Below are 17,500 nucleotides of genomic sequence, written 5' to 3' on the forward strand. Positions count from 1 at the left end.
AAGCCAATGCTGACTTTTTTGGTCTCGAAGATGTATAAAGTATCGCAAAGGAGGTCTCGATCGGATATTGATATGGGATACCAGTGTTCCCGAGGAGAACATTTAACCTGAGGTGATTCGATGTGGTTAGTAACCATTGCTACAGAGGGCGGGCAGCACGGTGGAAGAGGGGTTAGTGCGTCTGCCTCACAATACGAAGGTCTTGAGTAGTCCTAGGTTCAATCCCAGGCTCGGGATCTTTCTGTGGAGTTTGCTCGTCCTCTCCGTGACTGCGTGGGTTCCCTCCGGGTACTCCGGCTTCCTTTCACCTCCAAAGACATGCACCTGGGGATAGGCCCCTCCCACCTCCAAAGACATGCACCTGGGGATAGGCCCCCTCCCACCTCCAAAGACATGCACCTGGGGATAGGCCCCTCCCACCTCCAAAGACATGCACCTGGGTATAGGCCCCTCCCACCTCCAAAGACATGCACCTGGGGATAGGCCCCTCCCACCTCCAAAGACATGCACCTGGGGATAGGCCCCTCCCACCTCCAAAGACATGCACCTAGGGATAGGCCCCTCCCACTTCCAAAGACATGCACCTGGGGATAGGTTGATTGGCAACACTAAATTGGCCCTAGTGTGTGAATGTTGTCTGTCTATCTGTATTGGCCCTGCGATGAGGGGGCGACTTGTCCAGAGTGTACCCCGCCTCCCGCCCGATTGTAACTGAGATAGGCACCAGCCCCCCCCGCGGCTCCAAAGGGAATAAGCGGTAGAAAATGGATGCATGGGCTACAGAGGGCCTTCGGAGTTCAGCGGTCTTACAGCTTCCAAAAAGAAGCTGATCCTCAGTCCTCCAGATGCTCTGCAGCCTCCTGCCTGAGGGAGACGGGGTCAAAGACCGGGTGTGTAGGGTGGGAGGGATCTTTGGTGATGCATCTGCTGATGAAGATATCTGTGTCGGTGGGAAGGCTGCTGCTCCCTACCATCTTCGGGCAGCTTTCACCAGCCCCTGCAGTGCCTTCCTTCCTTCATCTGTGCATCTGCGGTGCCACACCCTTACGCTGGTGCTAAGGAAGTCTCCACCACTCATCTGTCGAAGCTCCCGAGGATGGAGCCCCCTCGTCTGGCTCTCCAGACCTTCTTGGGGAGATGCTGGTGTACCTTCTTGACCAGGCAGGAAGTGCTGTGTCTACCTGAAGCTTGAGACCACTTCCACATTTGCTGTTCCGGTGTGCAACGAAGTCCAACATTATCCATAGTCGTTGATTTACATTTCTGCCAGTGGGTGCTCGGTGGTGAGAAAGAATTTGCCATTAATCCCCCGTGGGTGCTCGGTATTGTCTGTGGGTGCTCGGGCCCCAAAGCACCCACGAGATCGGCGCCTATGCCATCATCCACTTTTATTTGTTTACATTGATGCAAAGGTTGTTGCTTTGGCACCAATCCACCAGACGTTTTACCTCCATTCTGTACTCAGATGTTCGACTACTCCTCTAAAATTTCACAGTACAACAACTAGGGTGTTTAGCCTTGCAGTCATAGGTCAGTAGTGTGAAGAGAAGGGGGCTCAGAACACATCCCTGGGGGGAGCCGGTGTCGTGGATCCTGACAGTCTGTGGTTTGTTAGTCAGGCAGTCCAGGACCCAGATCGCAAGTGAGGGACTCAGCTTCCTCACCAGGGTCTGTGGGACGATGGTGTTGAAGACCGAAGTGAATCCCAGCAAGAGCAGGTGGACTTAGGAGTTCCTGCTCTCCAGGTTCAATGAGGGCTGTCTGGACCACCGATGAGAGAGCGTCATTGATGGACCGGTTCTTCCTATAGGTGTACTGACCAAGGTCCACAGTGACATCAACAGAGGTTTTAATCAGGCCCATGACCGGCTTATTCAAGCACTTCATGACCACAGTCAATTAGACCTGTTTCTTTGGATCTCTTTGGGACAGCAATGATGGACGCTGTCTTCAAGTAGGTTGGAACCCATCCATCCATTTGCTACCGCTTGTCCCTTTTGGGGTCGCGGGGGGTGCAGGAGCCTATCTCAGTTGCATTCGGGCGGTAGGCGGGTTGCACCCTGGACAAGTCGCCACCTAATCACAGGGCCAACACAGATGGAGAGACAACATTCACACACTCGGGACCATTTATTGTTGCCAATCAACCTATCCCCAGGTGCATGTCTTTGGAGGTGGGAGGGGCCTATCCCCGGGTGGATCTCTTTGGAGGTGGGAGGGGCCTATCCCCAGGTGCATGTCTTTGGAGGTGGGAGGGGCCTATCCCCAGGAGCATGTCTTTGGAGGTGGGAGGGGCCTATCCCCAGGTGCATGTCTTTGGAGGTGGGAGGGGCCTATCCCCAGGAGCATGTCTTTGGAGGTGGGAGGGGCCTATCCCCAGGTCCATGTCTTTGGAGGTGGGAGGGGCCTATCCCCAGGTGCATGTCTTTGGAGGTGGGAGGGGCCTATCCCCAGGAGCATGTCTTTCAAGGTGGGAGGGGCCTATCCCCAGGGGCATGTCTTTGGAGGTGGGAGGGGCCTATCCCCAGGAGCATGTCTTTGGAGGTGGGAGGGGCCTATCCCCAGGTGCATGTCTTTGGAGGTGGGAGGGGCCTATCCCCAGGTGCATGTCTTTGGAGGTGGGAGGGGCCTATCCCCAGGTGCATGTCTTTGGAGGTGGGAGGGGCCTATCCCCAGGTGCATGTCTTTGGAGGTGGGAGGGGCCAATCCCCAGGTGCATGTCTTTCGAGGTGGGAGGGGCCTATCCCCAGGTCCATGTCTTTGGAGGTGGGAGGGGCCTATCCCCAGGTGCATGTCTTTGGAGGTGGGAGGGGCCTTCCCCCAGGGGCATGTCTTTGGAGGTGGGAGGGGCCTATCCCCAGGAGCATGTCTTTGGAGGTGGGAGGGGCCTATCCCCAGGGGCATCTCTTTGGAGGTGGGAGGGGCCTATCCCCAGGAGCATGTCTTTGGAGGTGGGAGGAAGCCGGAGTACCCGCAGGGAACCCACGCAGTCACAGGGGGAACATGCAAACTCTACACAGAGAGATCCGGAGCCCGGGATTGAACCCCGGACTACTCAGGACATTTGTATTGTGAGGCACATGCACTAACCCCTGTACCACCGTGCTCCCATGATATTTAAAAACCTCAGTCAGTTGGTGGACACAGTTCCTGCGTCTTTCAGGTCGATCCTTTGCAGGGTCTTCTTCGCATATGTTGGAGCTGCCTTGAAGGCGTCAAGGGTTGTCGTCGCTAGGGGATCACCAAAGCGTGAGTAGAACCGGTCAGGGGCACCTGGCAGGGACGGGGTCTTTGGGTTATTGTGCACCCCAACCGTTGTAGTCACTGATGCGCTTGATGCCTTTCCACATACTCCGAGGGTCCTTGAAGGGGAAGCGACCCCGGATCTTTTAGTGTCCCACCGGTCCGAAGAACGAGGTTCGGGTGCGACCACTCTTCCTGCAAGTGACAACTTGCGTGTGTGTGTGTGTGTGTGTGTGTGTGTGTGTGTGTGTGTTGATGCCTCGGTCTCAACAGAGTGGTGTCAACCCGTTTGTGTCAACACTTTTATTTTCTTTGTACCTCGCTTGTTTTTGTCATTGCATTCATAGTTGATTTTGCACTTTGATGCCCTCGGAGCGGGTGTGTGCGCCTGCCTGTGTGTGTGTGTGTGAGAGTGTGTGTGTTTGCGTGTCACAGAGGGCCCGACTGAGCTGTCAAACTGTCGGCGACGGCAATGGGAGAATTCCAAACAATTTGGTTGCTAATGCCGAGAAAGATGCGGGAGAGCCCCGCTGAGACCTGGAAGACCAGTGAATGTATAAATAATACACACACACACACACACACACACACACACACACACACACACTTAACAAAGCGGCCGACAGTAATGTGTGTGTTTGAGCAATGGGCCGATGTTCCAGAAGCATCCATATTTGATGGGATGTGTCAAGTGATGGGGGTGGGGGGGGGTTGGGGGTACCGGGTTCCAGTAAGGGGACCCGAAATGAATTCCGACACAAAAATGCCAACCGGTCTTTTCTCGGCTCTTCAGCGCACAGGACTTGGAGGCGGAGTTCCAGGAGCTGTGGGAGTGGCTGATGGACATGGTCGCCATGGTGACGGACAGTCAGCAGCTGATGATGTCAGAGGAGCAGAGGGAGCGCCTCTTCAAGGTAGGGGGGGGGAGGGACCTTCACACCCGCACTTGGGCGAGTGCACACTGTGCCCGAGTGCACTGGGCCGACCCACACGTGATTGATGGCCGAGAATGATTGATAGGTGTGGGGATGAAGCTAATTTCTCCCGCTCTAATATTCATCTGCATATGAATATTCATGAGATGCATTTTACATGAGCGGCCATTCTTCTTCTTCTCCTTTTCTGGCGTGTCAACCGGCCTGCTGAAATATTGATGTCAAGGTCGCTGTCTCGCGCTGCACAACTTCTCTCTCCGCGCAGTGTGACCGTTCAAAATGTCTCACTTCTTCCCTTCCTTCGGTGCCACCTCTTCCGAGGGGACACACCTTTACACCTGTGCATTGTTTACCTTTCTCTGTATGTGTGTGTTTGTATGTGTGTGTGTTTGTATGTGTGTGTGTATACGTGTGTGCATACACGTGTGTGTGAGTGTGTGTATGTCTGTACGTACTTGTGAGGGTGTGTGTGTGTTGGTATGTATGTCTGTGTTTGTGTGTGTGCGGGTGTGTATACGCGTGTGTGTGTGTGAGTGTGTATGTCTGTACGTGTGTGTGTGTGTAGGTATGTATGTCTGTGTGTGTGCATGTGTTTGTGTGTGTGCGGGTGTGTATACGTGTGTGTGTGTGTTTGCGTGTACATGTGTGTGGGTGTGAATGTGCGTGTGTGTGCGCGTGTGTGTCTGTCTGTTTGAGTGTGTCAGTACACGTGTGTGTCGGTATGAATGTGTGTGTGTGTCAGTATACGCGTGTGTAGGTATGTCTGTGCGTGTGTGTGTGTTTGTGAGTGTGTGTATGTGAGTGTGTGAGTATACATGAGTGTAGGTATGTGTTTGTGTGTGTGTGAGAGTGTGTAGGTGTGTGTGTGTGTGTGTGTGTGTGTTTGTGTGTGAGAGAGTATACGTGTGTGTAGGTATGTATGTCTGTGTGAGTGAGTGTGTGTGTTTGTTTGTGTGTGTGTGTGTGAGGGTGCGTGAATGTGTGTAGGTATGTATGTCTGTGTGTCAGTACACGTGTGTGTTTGTATGAATGTGTGTGTGTGTGTCAGTATACGTGTGTGTAGGTATGTCTGTGCGTGTGTGTGTGAGTGTGTGTATGCCTGTGTACATTGGTGTAGGTATGTGTGTCTGTGTGTGTGAGTGTGTGAGTATACATGAGTGTAGGTATGTGTTAGGGTGTATGTGTGTGTGTGTGTGTGTGTGTGTGTGTAGGTATGTGTGTCTGTGTGTGTGTGTGAGGGAGAGTATACGTGTGTGTAGGTATGTATGTCTGTGTGAGTGAGTGTGTGTGTGTGTGTGAATGTGTGTAGGTATGTATGTCTGTGTGTGTCAGTACACGTGTGTGTGTGTGTGTGTCAGTATACGTGTGTGTAAGTATGTCTGTGCGTGTGTGTCTGTGTTTGTGTGTGTGTATGCGTGTGTACATGTGTGTGGGTCTGTGTGTGTGTGAGTATACATGAGTGTAGGTATGTGTTTGTGTGTGTGTGTGTAGGTATGTGTGAGTGTGTGAGTGTGTTTGTGTGTGAGAGAGAGTATACGTGTGTGTAGGTATGTCTGTCTGTGTGAGTGAGTGTGTGTGTGTGTGTGTGTGTGAGAGAGTATACATGTGTGTAGGTATGTATGTATGTTTGTTTGTGTGTGTTTCCTGCTGGTGACCGTTGAAGAACCTCCCCATGTTGCCCTGAAATTTTGGGGGACTCGACCCTGTAACCATGGTAACATCAGGCACTGACAAAAGTTGTTCTTTTTCAAGTTCTTTCAGTGTGTGTGTGTGTGTGTGTTGTTTTTTGGCAGAGTGTGACTCTACTGTTTATTGTGATCTTCGATGGAGGCACTTATCAACCCTGAATGTGTGTTTGTGTGTGTGTGTGTGTGTGTGTGTGTGTGTGTGTGTGTGTGTGTGTGTGTGTGTGTGTGTGTGTGTGTGTGTGAGAGAGAGAGAGACACTGGGTTCTTGTGCAGTTCTCTAAATCTGGACTGAGTTTAATGGACTCAAAAGGTGGAGAAAAGCTCCAAGTGCATTTTGGGAAAGACTTGTTGTGTACTTGTCATTGTTGTTTTGGGATTTGGGTTGTGTTTCCTTTTGTTCAGACTCCTTCCTGTCTACTGCTCTTACTTGTTGTTCTACTGCCTCTGATCACTAAAACTTGTTTATATATCCATCTTCTTCCGCTTAACCCAGGTCAGGTCGCGGGGGCAGCAGCCTAAGCAGAAAAGCCTAGACTTCCCTCTCCCCAGCAACTTGGACCAGTTCCTCCCGGTTGATCCCGAACCCTTCCCTGGCCAGCCAGGAGACATAGTCTTCCCAATGTGTCCTGGGTCTTCCCCGTGGTCTCCCTTTTGGTCAGACGTGCCTGAAACACCTCCCTAGGGAGGTGTTCGGGTGGCATCCTGACCAGATGCCACCCGATGTGGAGGAGCAGCGGCTTTTCTTTAAGCTCCTCCCGGATGGCAGAGCTTCTCACCCTATCTCTAAGGCAGAGACCCAAACTCATTTGGGCCGCTTGTACCCGTGATCTCGTCCTTTCGGTCATGACCCAAAGCTCATGACCATAGGTGAGGATGGGAACGTAGATCGACCGGTAAATTGAGAGCTTTGGCTTCCGGCTCAGCTCCTTCTTCACCACAACGGATCGGTACAACGTCCGCATTACTGAAGACGCCGCACCGATCCGCCTGTCGATCTCACCATCCACTCTTCCCTCACTCGTGAACAAGACTCCTAGGTACTTGAACTCCTCCACTTGGGGCAGGGTCTCCTCCCCAACCCGGAGATGGCACTCCACCATTTTCCGGGCGAGAACCGTGGACTCGGACTTGGAGGTGCTGATTCCCATCTCGGTCGCTTCACACTCGGCTGCGAAACGATCCAGTGAGAGCTGAAGATCCTGGGCAGATGAAGCCATCAGGACCACATCATCTGCAAAAAGCAGAGACCTAATCCTGCAGCCACCAAACTAGATCCCCTCAACGCCTTGACTGCGCCTAGAAATTTTGTCCATAAAAGTTGTGAACAACATGGCTGACAAAGGGCAGCCTGGCCGGAGTCCAACCCTCACTGGAAACGGGTCCCACTTACTGCCAGCAATGTGGACCAAGCTCTGACACTGATCGTACAGGGAGTGGACTATGTTCTGGCACTGATCATACAGGGAGCGGACCGCCACAATAAGACAGTCCGATACCCCATACTCTCTGAGCACTCCCCACAGGACTTCCCGAGGGACACGGTCGAATGCCTTCTCCAAGTCCACAAAGCACAAGTAGACTGGTTGGGCAAACTCCCATGCACCCTCAAGAACCCTGCCGAGAGTATAGAGCTGGTCCACAGTTCCACGACCAGGACGAAAACCACACTGTCCCACCTGAATCCGAGGTTCGACTACCTGGAACAGCCTCATCTCCAGTACACCTGAATAGACCTTACCGAGAAGGCTGAGGAGTGTGATCCCACGGTAGTTGGAACACACCCTCCGGTCCCCCTTCTTAAAAAGGGGAACCACCTCCCCGGTTCTGCCCCCGATGTCCACGCGATTTTGCAGAGTTTTGTCAACCAAGAGAGTATACGTGTGTGAGAGAGCATCCAAAGTCTTAAGGAACGGGTCTCATCCACCCCCGGGGCCTTGCCAACGAGGAGCTTTTTAACTACCTTGGCAACCTATGCCCCAGAAATAGAGAGCCCACCACAGATACCCCAGGCTCTGTTTCCTCGTAGGAAGACGTGTTGGTAGGGTTGAGGAAGTCTTCGAAATATTCCCTCCACCGATCCACAACATCCGCAGTCGAGGTCAGCAGAACACCATCCTCACCGTACATGGTGTTGACACAACACTGCTTCCGCTTCCCTAGGCGGCTGGTGGTGGTCCAGAATCGCTTTGAAGCCGTCTGGAAGTCGTTTACCAAGGCTTCCCTGAACCCCTCCCATGTCCAAGTTTTTGCCTCCGCGACCGCTGAAGCCGCACACCGCCTGGCCTGTCAGTACCTGTCCACTGCCTCCGGAGTCCGATTAGCCAAAATAACTCAATAGGACTCCTTCTTCAGCTTGACAGCATCCCTCAGTTGGGTTCTGGGATTACCGCCATGACAGGCACCAACCACCTTGCGGCCACAGCTCCAATCAGCCGCCTCGACAATAGAGGTGCGGAACATGGTCTGCTCGGATTCAATGTCCAGGACCTCCCTCCTGACATGTTCAAAGATTTTCCGGAGGCGGGAATTAAAACTCTCTCTGACAGGAGACTCTGCCAGACGTTCCCAGCAGACCCTCACAATGCGTTTGGACTTGCCAGGTCTGTCCGGCATCCTCCTCCACCATCGCAGCCAACTCACCACCAGGTGGTGATCGGTAGAAAGCTCCGCCCCTCTCTTCACCCGAGTGTCCAAAACATGGGGCCGCAAATCCGATGACACAACTACAAAGTCGATCATGGAACTGAGGCCGAGGGTGTCCTGGTGCCAAGTGCACATATGGACACCCTTATGTTTGAACATGGTGTTTGTTATGGACAATCTGTGACAAGCACAAAAGTCCAATAACAAAACACCACTCGGGTTCAAATCCGGGCGGCCATTAATTCCTAATCACGCCTCTCCAGGTCTCACTGCCGTTGCCAACATGAGCTTTGAAGTCCCCCAGTAGAACGAGGTAATCACCCGGAGGAGCACTGTCCAGTACTCCCTCGAGTGAATCCAAAAAGGGTGGGTACTCTCAACTACTGTTTGGTGCGTAAGCACAAACAACAGTCAGGACCCGCACCGCCCACCCGAAGGCGGGAGGGGGACACCCTCTCATCCACTGGGTTGATCTCCAACGTGCAGGCTTTGAGCCGGGAGGGCAACAAAAATTTCCACCCCAACCCGTTGCCTCTCAATGCCGGCAACGCCAGAGTGGAAGAGAGTCCAGTCGCTCTCGAGAGAACTGGTTCCAGAGCCCTTGCTGTGCGTCGAAGTGAGTCCGACTATATCCAGCCGGAACTTCTCCACCTTGCGCACTAGCTCAGGCTCCTTCCCCCTCCAGCGAGGTGACGTACCACGTCCCAAGAGCAAGCTTATGTAGCCGAGGATCGGACCGCCAAGTGCACCCGACCTTTATGGCCCCTGCTATGGGTGGTGAGCCCATTGGAGGGAGGGACCCACGTTGCCTCTTTGAGCTGTGCCCGGCCGGGCCACCATGGGAACAGGCCCGGCCACCAGGCGCTCGCCATCGTTCCCCACCTCCGGGCCTGGCTCCAGAGGGGGGCCCCGGTGAACCACGTCTGGGCGAGGGAAATCTGGGTCCTTCGTTCGTGTTCATCATAGAGGTCTTCGAGCTTCTCTTTGTCTGATCCCTCACCTAGGAACTGTTTGCCTTGGGAGACCCTACGAGGGGGCATTAAGCCCCTGGACAACATAGCTCCATTGGGATAAATCTGCTGGGTCAAAAGTATACATACAGCGATGTTCATATCTGCTGTATGACTGCGAGTCCTTCCTTCTTTCCAAACTATTTAACGGCGTTGCAACACTTTGGCTGTCAATTTTTCAAACCCCCTGAGTGACAGCGGGTGGCTCCTCCCCCTGCCCACCCACTATATGGCAGCCCCTCAAGTGCACCGCCCATAAATGCTCAGCCTGACTGCCATTGGTCAGCTTCTCTTCCTGTGTTATGCCAGCTGCACACACACACACACGCACACACACACACACACACACACACACACACACACACACACACACACACACACTTTCATGTAGTTATTACATTCTTGGGACCTGGGAAAAATTAACACGTTTAAAGTACCAATGATTGACACACACACACACACACACACACACAAGGGTTCAAAGTTGTGTGTAGTTTTCGTGAATCGTCAAACCTTTACCTTCTCATTGTTAAAGATTCTTATAGTGTGTGTGTGTGTGTGTGTGTGTGTGTGTGTGTGTGTGTGTGTGTGTGTGTGTGTGTAAGTGTGTATGTGGATTAGGCGTCCTGTGGGAGACAGTTTCCTGAGCGTTTGTTCTGTCAGTCTTGATAAAGTCGGGGATATATCTGCTTTAGAACAAAGAGACACGACTCAGCAGCATCTCTCCATCCCCCCCCCCCCCCCCCCCCACAACGGACCCCCCACCCCCATCCCCCTCCGCCTCGCCGCGCTCTCATCCCGGTCTCTCTGGAGACTCGCGGCTTCCCAGGAACGCCGTCTGACTCCAACCTGGCGCCGAAAAAGAGCGTTGCGCTCATACGGCGAATGAAAAGTGTATCCCCCCCCCCCCCCCCTCCCCGCCAAGGTCGGGCCAAGGTTGTCCCGTCAACACGGCAGCTAAGCCCCTCCCCCCCCTCCTCGTCAAAATCGCTGAGCCGTCGTGTCAATATGTCTCTGACACTTTAATAAACGTACTATGTTGTGTATGCAGCGGGAATAGTTTCCTAACCCAGCGACTATACACTCTGACTCCTAGGCCTCATTCAAGTGCGACTATACACTCTGACTCCTAGGCCGCATTCAAGTGCGACTATACACTCTGACTCCTAGGCCTCATTCAAGTGCGACTATACAGTCTGACTCCTAGGCCTCATTCAAGTGCGACTATACACTCTGACTCCTAGGCCTCATTCAAGTGCGACTATACACTCTGACTCCTAGGCCGCATTCAAGTGCGACTATACACTCTGACTCCTAGGCCTCGTTCAAGTGCGACTATACACTCTGACTCCTAGGCCGCATTCAAGTGCGACTATACACTCTGACTCCTAGGCCTCATTCAAGTGCGACTATACACTCTGACTCCTAGGCCGCATTCAAGTGCGACTATACACTCTGACTCCTAGGCCTCATTCAAGTGCGACTATACACTCTGACTCCTAGGCCGCATTCAAGTGCGACTATACACTCTGACTCCTAGGCCTCATTCAAGTGCGACTATACACTCTGACTCCTAGGCCGCATTCAAGTGCGACTATACACTCTGACTCCTAGGCCTCATTCAAGTGCGACTATACACTCTGACTCCTAGGCCGCGTTCAAGTGCGACTATACACTCTGACTCCTAGGCCGCATTCAAGTGCGACTATACACTCTGACTCCTAGGCCTCATTCAAGTGCGACTATACACTCTGACTCCTAGGCCTCATTCAAGTGCGACTATACACTCTGACTCCTAGGCCGCATTCAAGTGCGACTATACACTCTGACTCCTAGGCCTCATTCAAGTGCGACTATACAGTCTGACTCCTAGGCCTCATTCAAGTGCGACTATACACTCTGACTCCTAGGCCTCATTCAAGTGCGACTATACACTCTGACTCCTAGGCCGCATTCAAGTGCGACTATACACTCTGACTCCTAGGCCTCGTTCAAGTGCGACTATACACTCTGACTCCTAGGCCGCATTCAAGTGCGACTATACACTCTGACTCCTAGGCCTCATTCAAGTGCGACTATACACTCTGACTCCTAGGCCGCATTCAAGTGCGACTATACACTCTGACTCCTAGGCCTCATTCAAGTGCGACTATACACTCTGACTCCTAGGCCGCATTCAAGTGCGACTATACACTCTGACTCCTAGGCCTCATTCAAGTGCGACTATACACTCTGACTCCTAGGCCGCATTCAAGTGCGACTATACACTCTGACTCCTAGGCCTCATTCAAGTGCGACTATACACTCTGACTCCTAGGCCGCGTTCAAGTGCGACTATACACTCTGACTCCTAGGCCGCATTCAAGTGCGACTATACACTCTGACTCCTAGGCCTCATTCAAGTGCGACTATACACTCTGACTCCTAGGCCTCTTTCAAGTGCGACTATACACTCTGACTCCTAGGCCTCATTCAAGTGCGACTATACACTCTGACTCCTAGGCCGCATTCAAGTGCGACTATACACTCTGACTCCTAGGCCTCGTTCAAGTGCGACTATACACTCTGACTCCTAGGCCGCGTTCAAGTGCGACTATACACTCTGACTCCTAGGCCTCATTCAAGTGCGACTATACACTCTGACTCCTAGGCCGCATTCAAGTGCGACTATACACTCTGACTCCTAGGCCTCATTCAAGTGCGACTATACACTCTGACTCCTAGGCCGCATTCAAGTGCGACTATACACTCTGACTCCTAGGCCTCATTCAAGTGCGACTATACACTCTGACTCCTAGGCCGCATTCAAGTGCGACTATACACTCTGACTCCTAGGCCTCATTCAAGTGCGACTATACACTCTGACTCCTAGGCCGCATTCAAGTGCGACTATACACTCTGACTCCTAGGCCGCATTCAAGTGCGACTATACACTCTGACTCCTAGGCCTCATTCAAGTGCGACTATACACTCTGACTCCTAGGCCTCTTTCAAGTGCGACTATACACTCTGACTCCTAGGCCTCATTCAAGTGCGACTATACACTCTGACTCCTAGGCCTCATTCAAGTGCGACTATACACTCTGACTCCTAGGCCTCATTCAAGTGCGACTATACACTCTGACTCATAGGCCTCATTCAAGTGCGACTATACACTCTGACTCCTAGGCCTCATTCAAGTGCGACTATACACTCTGACTCCTAGGCCTCATTCAAGTGCGACTATACACTCTGACTCCTAGGCCTCATTCAAGTGCGACTATACACTCTGACTCCTAGGCCTCTTTCAAGTGCGACTATACACTCTGACTCCTAGGCCTCATTCAAGTGCGACTATACACTCTGACTCCTAGGCCTCATTCAAGTGCGACTATACACTCTGACTCCTAGGCCGCATTCAAGTGCGACTATACACTCTGACTCCTAGGCCTCATTCAAGTGCGACTATACACTCTGACTCCTAGGCCGCATTCAAGTGCGACTATACACTCTGACTCCTAGGCCGCGTTCAAGTGCGACTATACACTCTGACTCCTAGGCCTCATTCAAGTGCGACTATACACTCTGACTCCTAGGCCTCATTCAAGTGCGACTATACACTCTGACTCCTAGGCCGCATTCAAGTGCGACTATACACTCTGACTCCTAGGCCTCATTCAAGTGCGACTATACACTCTGACTCCTAGGCCTCATTCAAGTGCGACTATACACTCTGACTCCAAGGCCTCATTCAAGTGCGACTATACACTGACTCCTAGGCCTCATTCAAGTGCGACTATACACTGACTCCTAGGCCGCATTCAAGTGCGACTATACACTCTGACTCCTAGGCCTCATTCAAGTGCGACTATACAGTCTGACTCCTAGGCCTCATTCAAGTGCGACTATACACTCTGACTCCTAGGCCTCATTCAAGTGCGACTATACACTCTGACTCCTAGGCCGCATTCAAGTGCGACTATACACTCTGACTCCTAGGCCTCATTCAAGTGCGACTATACACTCTGACTCCTAGGCCTCATTCAAGTGCGACTATACACTCTGACTCCTAGGCCTCATTCAAGTGCGACTATACACTCTGACTCCTAGGCCTCATTCAAGTGCGACTATACACTCTGACTCCTAGGCCTCATTCAAGTGCGACTATACACTCTGACTCCTAGGCCTCATTCAAGTGCGACTATACACTCTGACTCCTAGGCCTCATTCAAGTGCGACTATACACTCTGACTCCTAGGCCTCATTCAAGTGCGACTATACACTCTGACTCCTAGGCCGCATTCAAGTGCGACTATACACTCTGACTCCTAGGCCTCATTCAAGTGCGACTATACACCCTGACTCCTAGGCCGCATTCAAGTGCGACTATACACTCTGACTCCTAGGCCTCATTCAAGTGCGACTATACACTCTGACTCCTAGGCCGCATTCAAGTGCGACTATACACTCTGACTCCTAGGCCGCATTCAAGTGCGACTATACACTCTGACTCCTAGGCCTCATTCAAGTGCGACTATACACTCTGACTCCTAGGCCTCATTCAAGTGCGACTATACACTCTGACTCCTAGGCCTCTTTCAAGTGCGACTATACAGTCTGACTCCTAGGCCTCATTCAAGTGCGACTATACACTCTGACTCCTAGGCCTCATTCAAGTGCGACTATACACTCTGACTCCTAGGCCTCATTCAAGTGCGACTATACACTCTGACTCCTAGGCCTCTTTCAAGTGCGACTATACACTCTGACTCCTAGGCCTCATTCAAGTGCGACTATACACTCTGACTCCTAGGCCTCATTCAAGTGCGACTATACACTCTGACTCCTAGGCCTCATTCAAGTGCGACTATACACTCTGACTCCTAGGCCTCATTCAAGTGCGACTATACACTCTGACTCCTAGGCCTCATTCAAGTGCGACTATACACTCTGACTCCTAGGCCTCATTCAAGTGCGACTATACACTCTGACTCCTAGGCCTCATTCAAGTGCGACTATACACTCTGACTCCTAGGCCTCATTCAAGTGCGACTATACACTCTGTCTCCTAGGCCGCATTCAAGTGCGACTATACACTCTGACTCCTAGGCCTCATTCAAGTGCGACTATACACTCTGACTCCTAGGCCTCATTCAAGTGCGACTATACACTCTGACTCCTAGGCCTCATTCAAGTGCGACTATACACTCTGACTCCTAGGCCTCATTCAAGTGCGACTATACACTCTGACTCCTAGGCCTCATTCAAGTGCGACTATACACTCTGACTCCTAGGCCTCTTTCAAGTGCGACTATACACTCTGACTCCTAGGCCTCATTCAAGTGCGACTATACACTCTGACTCCTAGGCCTCATTCAAGTGCGACTATACACTCTGTCTCCTAGGCCTCATTCAAGTGCGACTATACACTCTGACTCCTAGGCCTCATTCAAGTGCGACTATACACTCTGACTCCTAGGCCTCATTCAAGTGCGACTATACACTCTGACTCCTAGGCCTCATTCAAGTGCGACTATACACTCTGACTCCTAGGCCTCATTCAAGTGCGACTATACACTCTGACTCCTAGGCCTCATTCAAGTGCGACTATACACTCTGACTCCTAGGCCTCATTCAAGTGCGACTATACACTCTGTCTCCTAGGCCGCATTCAAGTGCGACTATACACTCTGACTCCTAGGCCTCATTCAAGTGCGACTATACACTCTGACTCCTAGGCCTCATTCAAGTGCGACTATACACTCTGACTCCTAGGCCTCATTCAAGTGCGACTATACACTCTGACTCCTAGGCCTCATTCAAGTGCGACTATACACTCTGACTCCTAGGCCTCATTCAAGTGCGACTATACACTCTGACTCCTAGGCCTCATTCAAGTGCGACTATACACTCTGACTCCTAGGCCTCATTCAAGTGCGACTATACACTCTGACTCCTAGGCCTCATTCAAGTGCGACTATACACTCTGGCTCCTAGGCCTCATTCAAGTGCGACTATACACTCTGACTCCTAGGCCTCATTCAAGTGCGACTATACACTCTGACTCCTAGGCCTCATTCAAGTGCGACTATACACTCTGACTCCTAGGCCTCATTCAAGTGCGACTATACACTCTGACTCCTAGGCCTCGTTCAAGTGCGACTATACACTCTGACTCCTAGGCCTCGTTCAAGTGCGACTATACACTCTGACTCCTAGGCCTCATTCAAGTGCGACTATACACTCTGACTCCTAGGCCGCATTCAAGTGCGACTATACACTCTGACTCCTAGGCCTCATTCAAGTGCGACTATACAGTCTGACTCCTAGGCCTCATTCAAGTGCGACTATACACTCTGACTCCTAGGCCTCATTCAAGTGCGACTATACACTCTGACTCCTAGGCCTCGTTCAAGTGCGACTATACACTCTGACTCCTAGGCCTCATTCAAGTGCGACTATACACCCTGACTCCTAGGCCGCATTCAAGTGCGACTATACACTCTGACTCCTAGGCCGCATTCAAGTGCGACTATACACTCTGACTCCTAGGCCTCATTCAAGTGCGACTATACACTCTGACTCCTAGGCCTCATTCAAGTGCGACTATACAGTCTGACTCCTAGGCCGCATTCAAGTGCGACTATACACTCTGACTCCTAGGCCTCATTCAAGTGCGACTATACACTCTGACTCCTAGGCCTCATTCAAGTGCGACTACACACTCTGACTCCTAGGCCTCATTCAAGTGCGACTATACACTCTGACTCCTAGGCCGCATTCAAGTGCGACTATACACTCTGACTCCTAGGCCTCATTCAAGTGCGACTATACACTCTGACTCCTAGGCCTCATTCAAGTGCGACTATACACTCTGACTCCTAGGCCTCGTTCAAGTGCGACTATACACTCTGACTCCTAGGCCTCATTCAAGTGCGACTATACACTCTGACTCCTAGGCCTCATTCAAGTGCGACTATACACTCTGACTCCTAGGCCTCATTCAAGTGCGACTATACACTCTGACTCCTAGGCCTCATTCAAGTGCGACTATACACTCTGACTCCTAGGCCTCATTCAAGTGCGACTATACACTCTGACTCCTAGGCCTCATTCAAGTGCCAAAAGTCAGCAAGCAACTCATATTTTGTATACTTTCAAGGCTTGTTGAAAAAATGAACAGTATCAATGGGAGTCAACGAGGCCCAAAGAGGTTCGAGGAGCACCAGTTTATACTTTCTTTCTTTCTTTGTGCAATCCAAACTAATCATGCAACTTCATGGCCAAACATCAGAGAGCTATTCTCTCGGTCAGACAATTCCCAGGGATCTTAGGGGGGGGGTCAAAGGTCGCCTTGCACCGACTGGCCGCGGCGTCTCACAAATAAAACAAACAAACAATAAAAAAAAACGATAGCGGACATCAACAAAGATGTCGTCATGGGAATGTTGTGTAAATGTTGTGGTCGTGTGTGTGTCCTCCTGCACCGATTGATTAGCACACACACACACACACACACACACACACACACACACACACACACGTGACGCAGTGAATGGCGAGACGTCTTTTGCGGCCAGTCAAACGGCTCATTCATGCGGTCTCCATGGCAACAATTAAAAGGTGTCTTTTGTGGGCGCCTGCTTGGGAACGTCTCTTTGCTTCCCTTCCCCTCCAAACGCTTTCATTCACGCTTGCTGGGACCAAAACACGCAACCTCGCCGTGTTACTGCGTGTTAATGCGTGTTACTGCGTGTACTGCGTGTTACTGCGTGTACTGCGTGTACTTCCAACACACCAGACGTGTACACAAGGTGACATCTTCCATCCCTCATCATGTCACACACTTGGACTGCTGTGTACTAACTCGTCTCTTCAACACAAACACACATATACACACACACACACACACACACACGCGCGCACACAGAGGATAAATGGAGTGTCAGTGTGCCACTTCCTGTTCTTTCACAGCCACTGAGACATCCATCTCCACCGGACA

General features: G+C 51.7%; 1 protein-coding gene across 4 annotated transcripts in view; it reads left to right on the forward strand.

Moving 5' to 3' along the window:
- LOC133542396 (A-kinase anchor protein 6-like) overlaps positions 1–17,500 on the forward strand; it is a 169,516-nt gene that overhangs the window by 96,304 nt on the left and 55,712 nt on the right. For all 4 annotated transcript variants that reach the window (XM_061886461.1, XM_061886464.1, XM_061886463.1 and 1 more), the window contains exon 15: positions 4,037–4,157. In XM_061886461.1, the coding sequence (XP_061742445.1) occupies positions 4,037–4,157 (121 nt within the window). The remainder of the gene's footprint in view (positions 1–4,036; positions 4,158–17,500) is intronic.

Source organism: Nerophis ophidion, linkage group LG24 (genome assembly GCF_033978795.1).
Source record: "Nerophis ophidion isolate RoL-2023_Sa linkage group LG24, RoL_Noph_v1.0, whole genome shotgun sequence".
In the NCBI taxonomy this organism is placed as follows: Eukaryota; Metazoa; Chordata; class Actinopteri; order Syngnathiformes; family Syngnathidae; genus Nerophis; species Nerophis ophidion.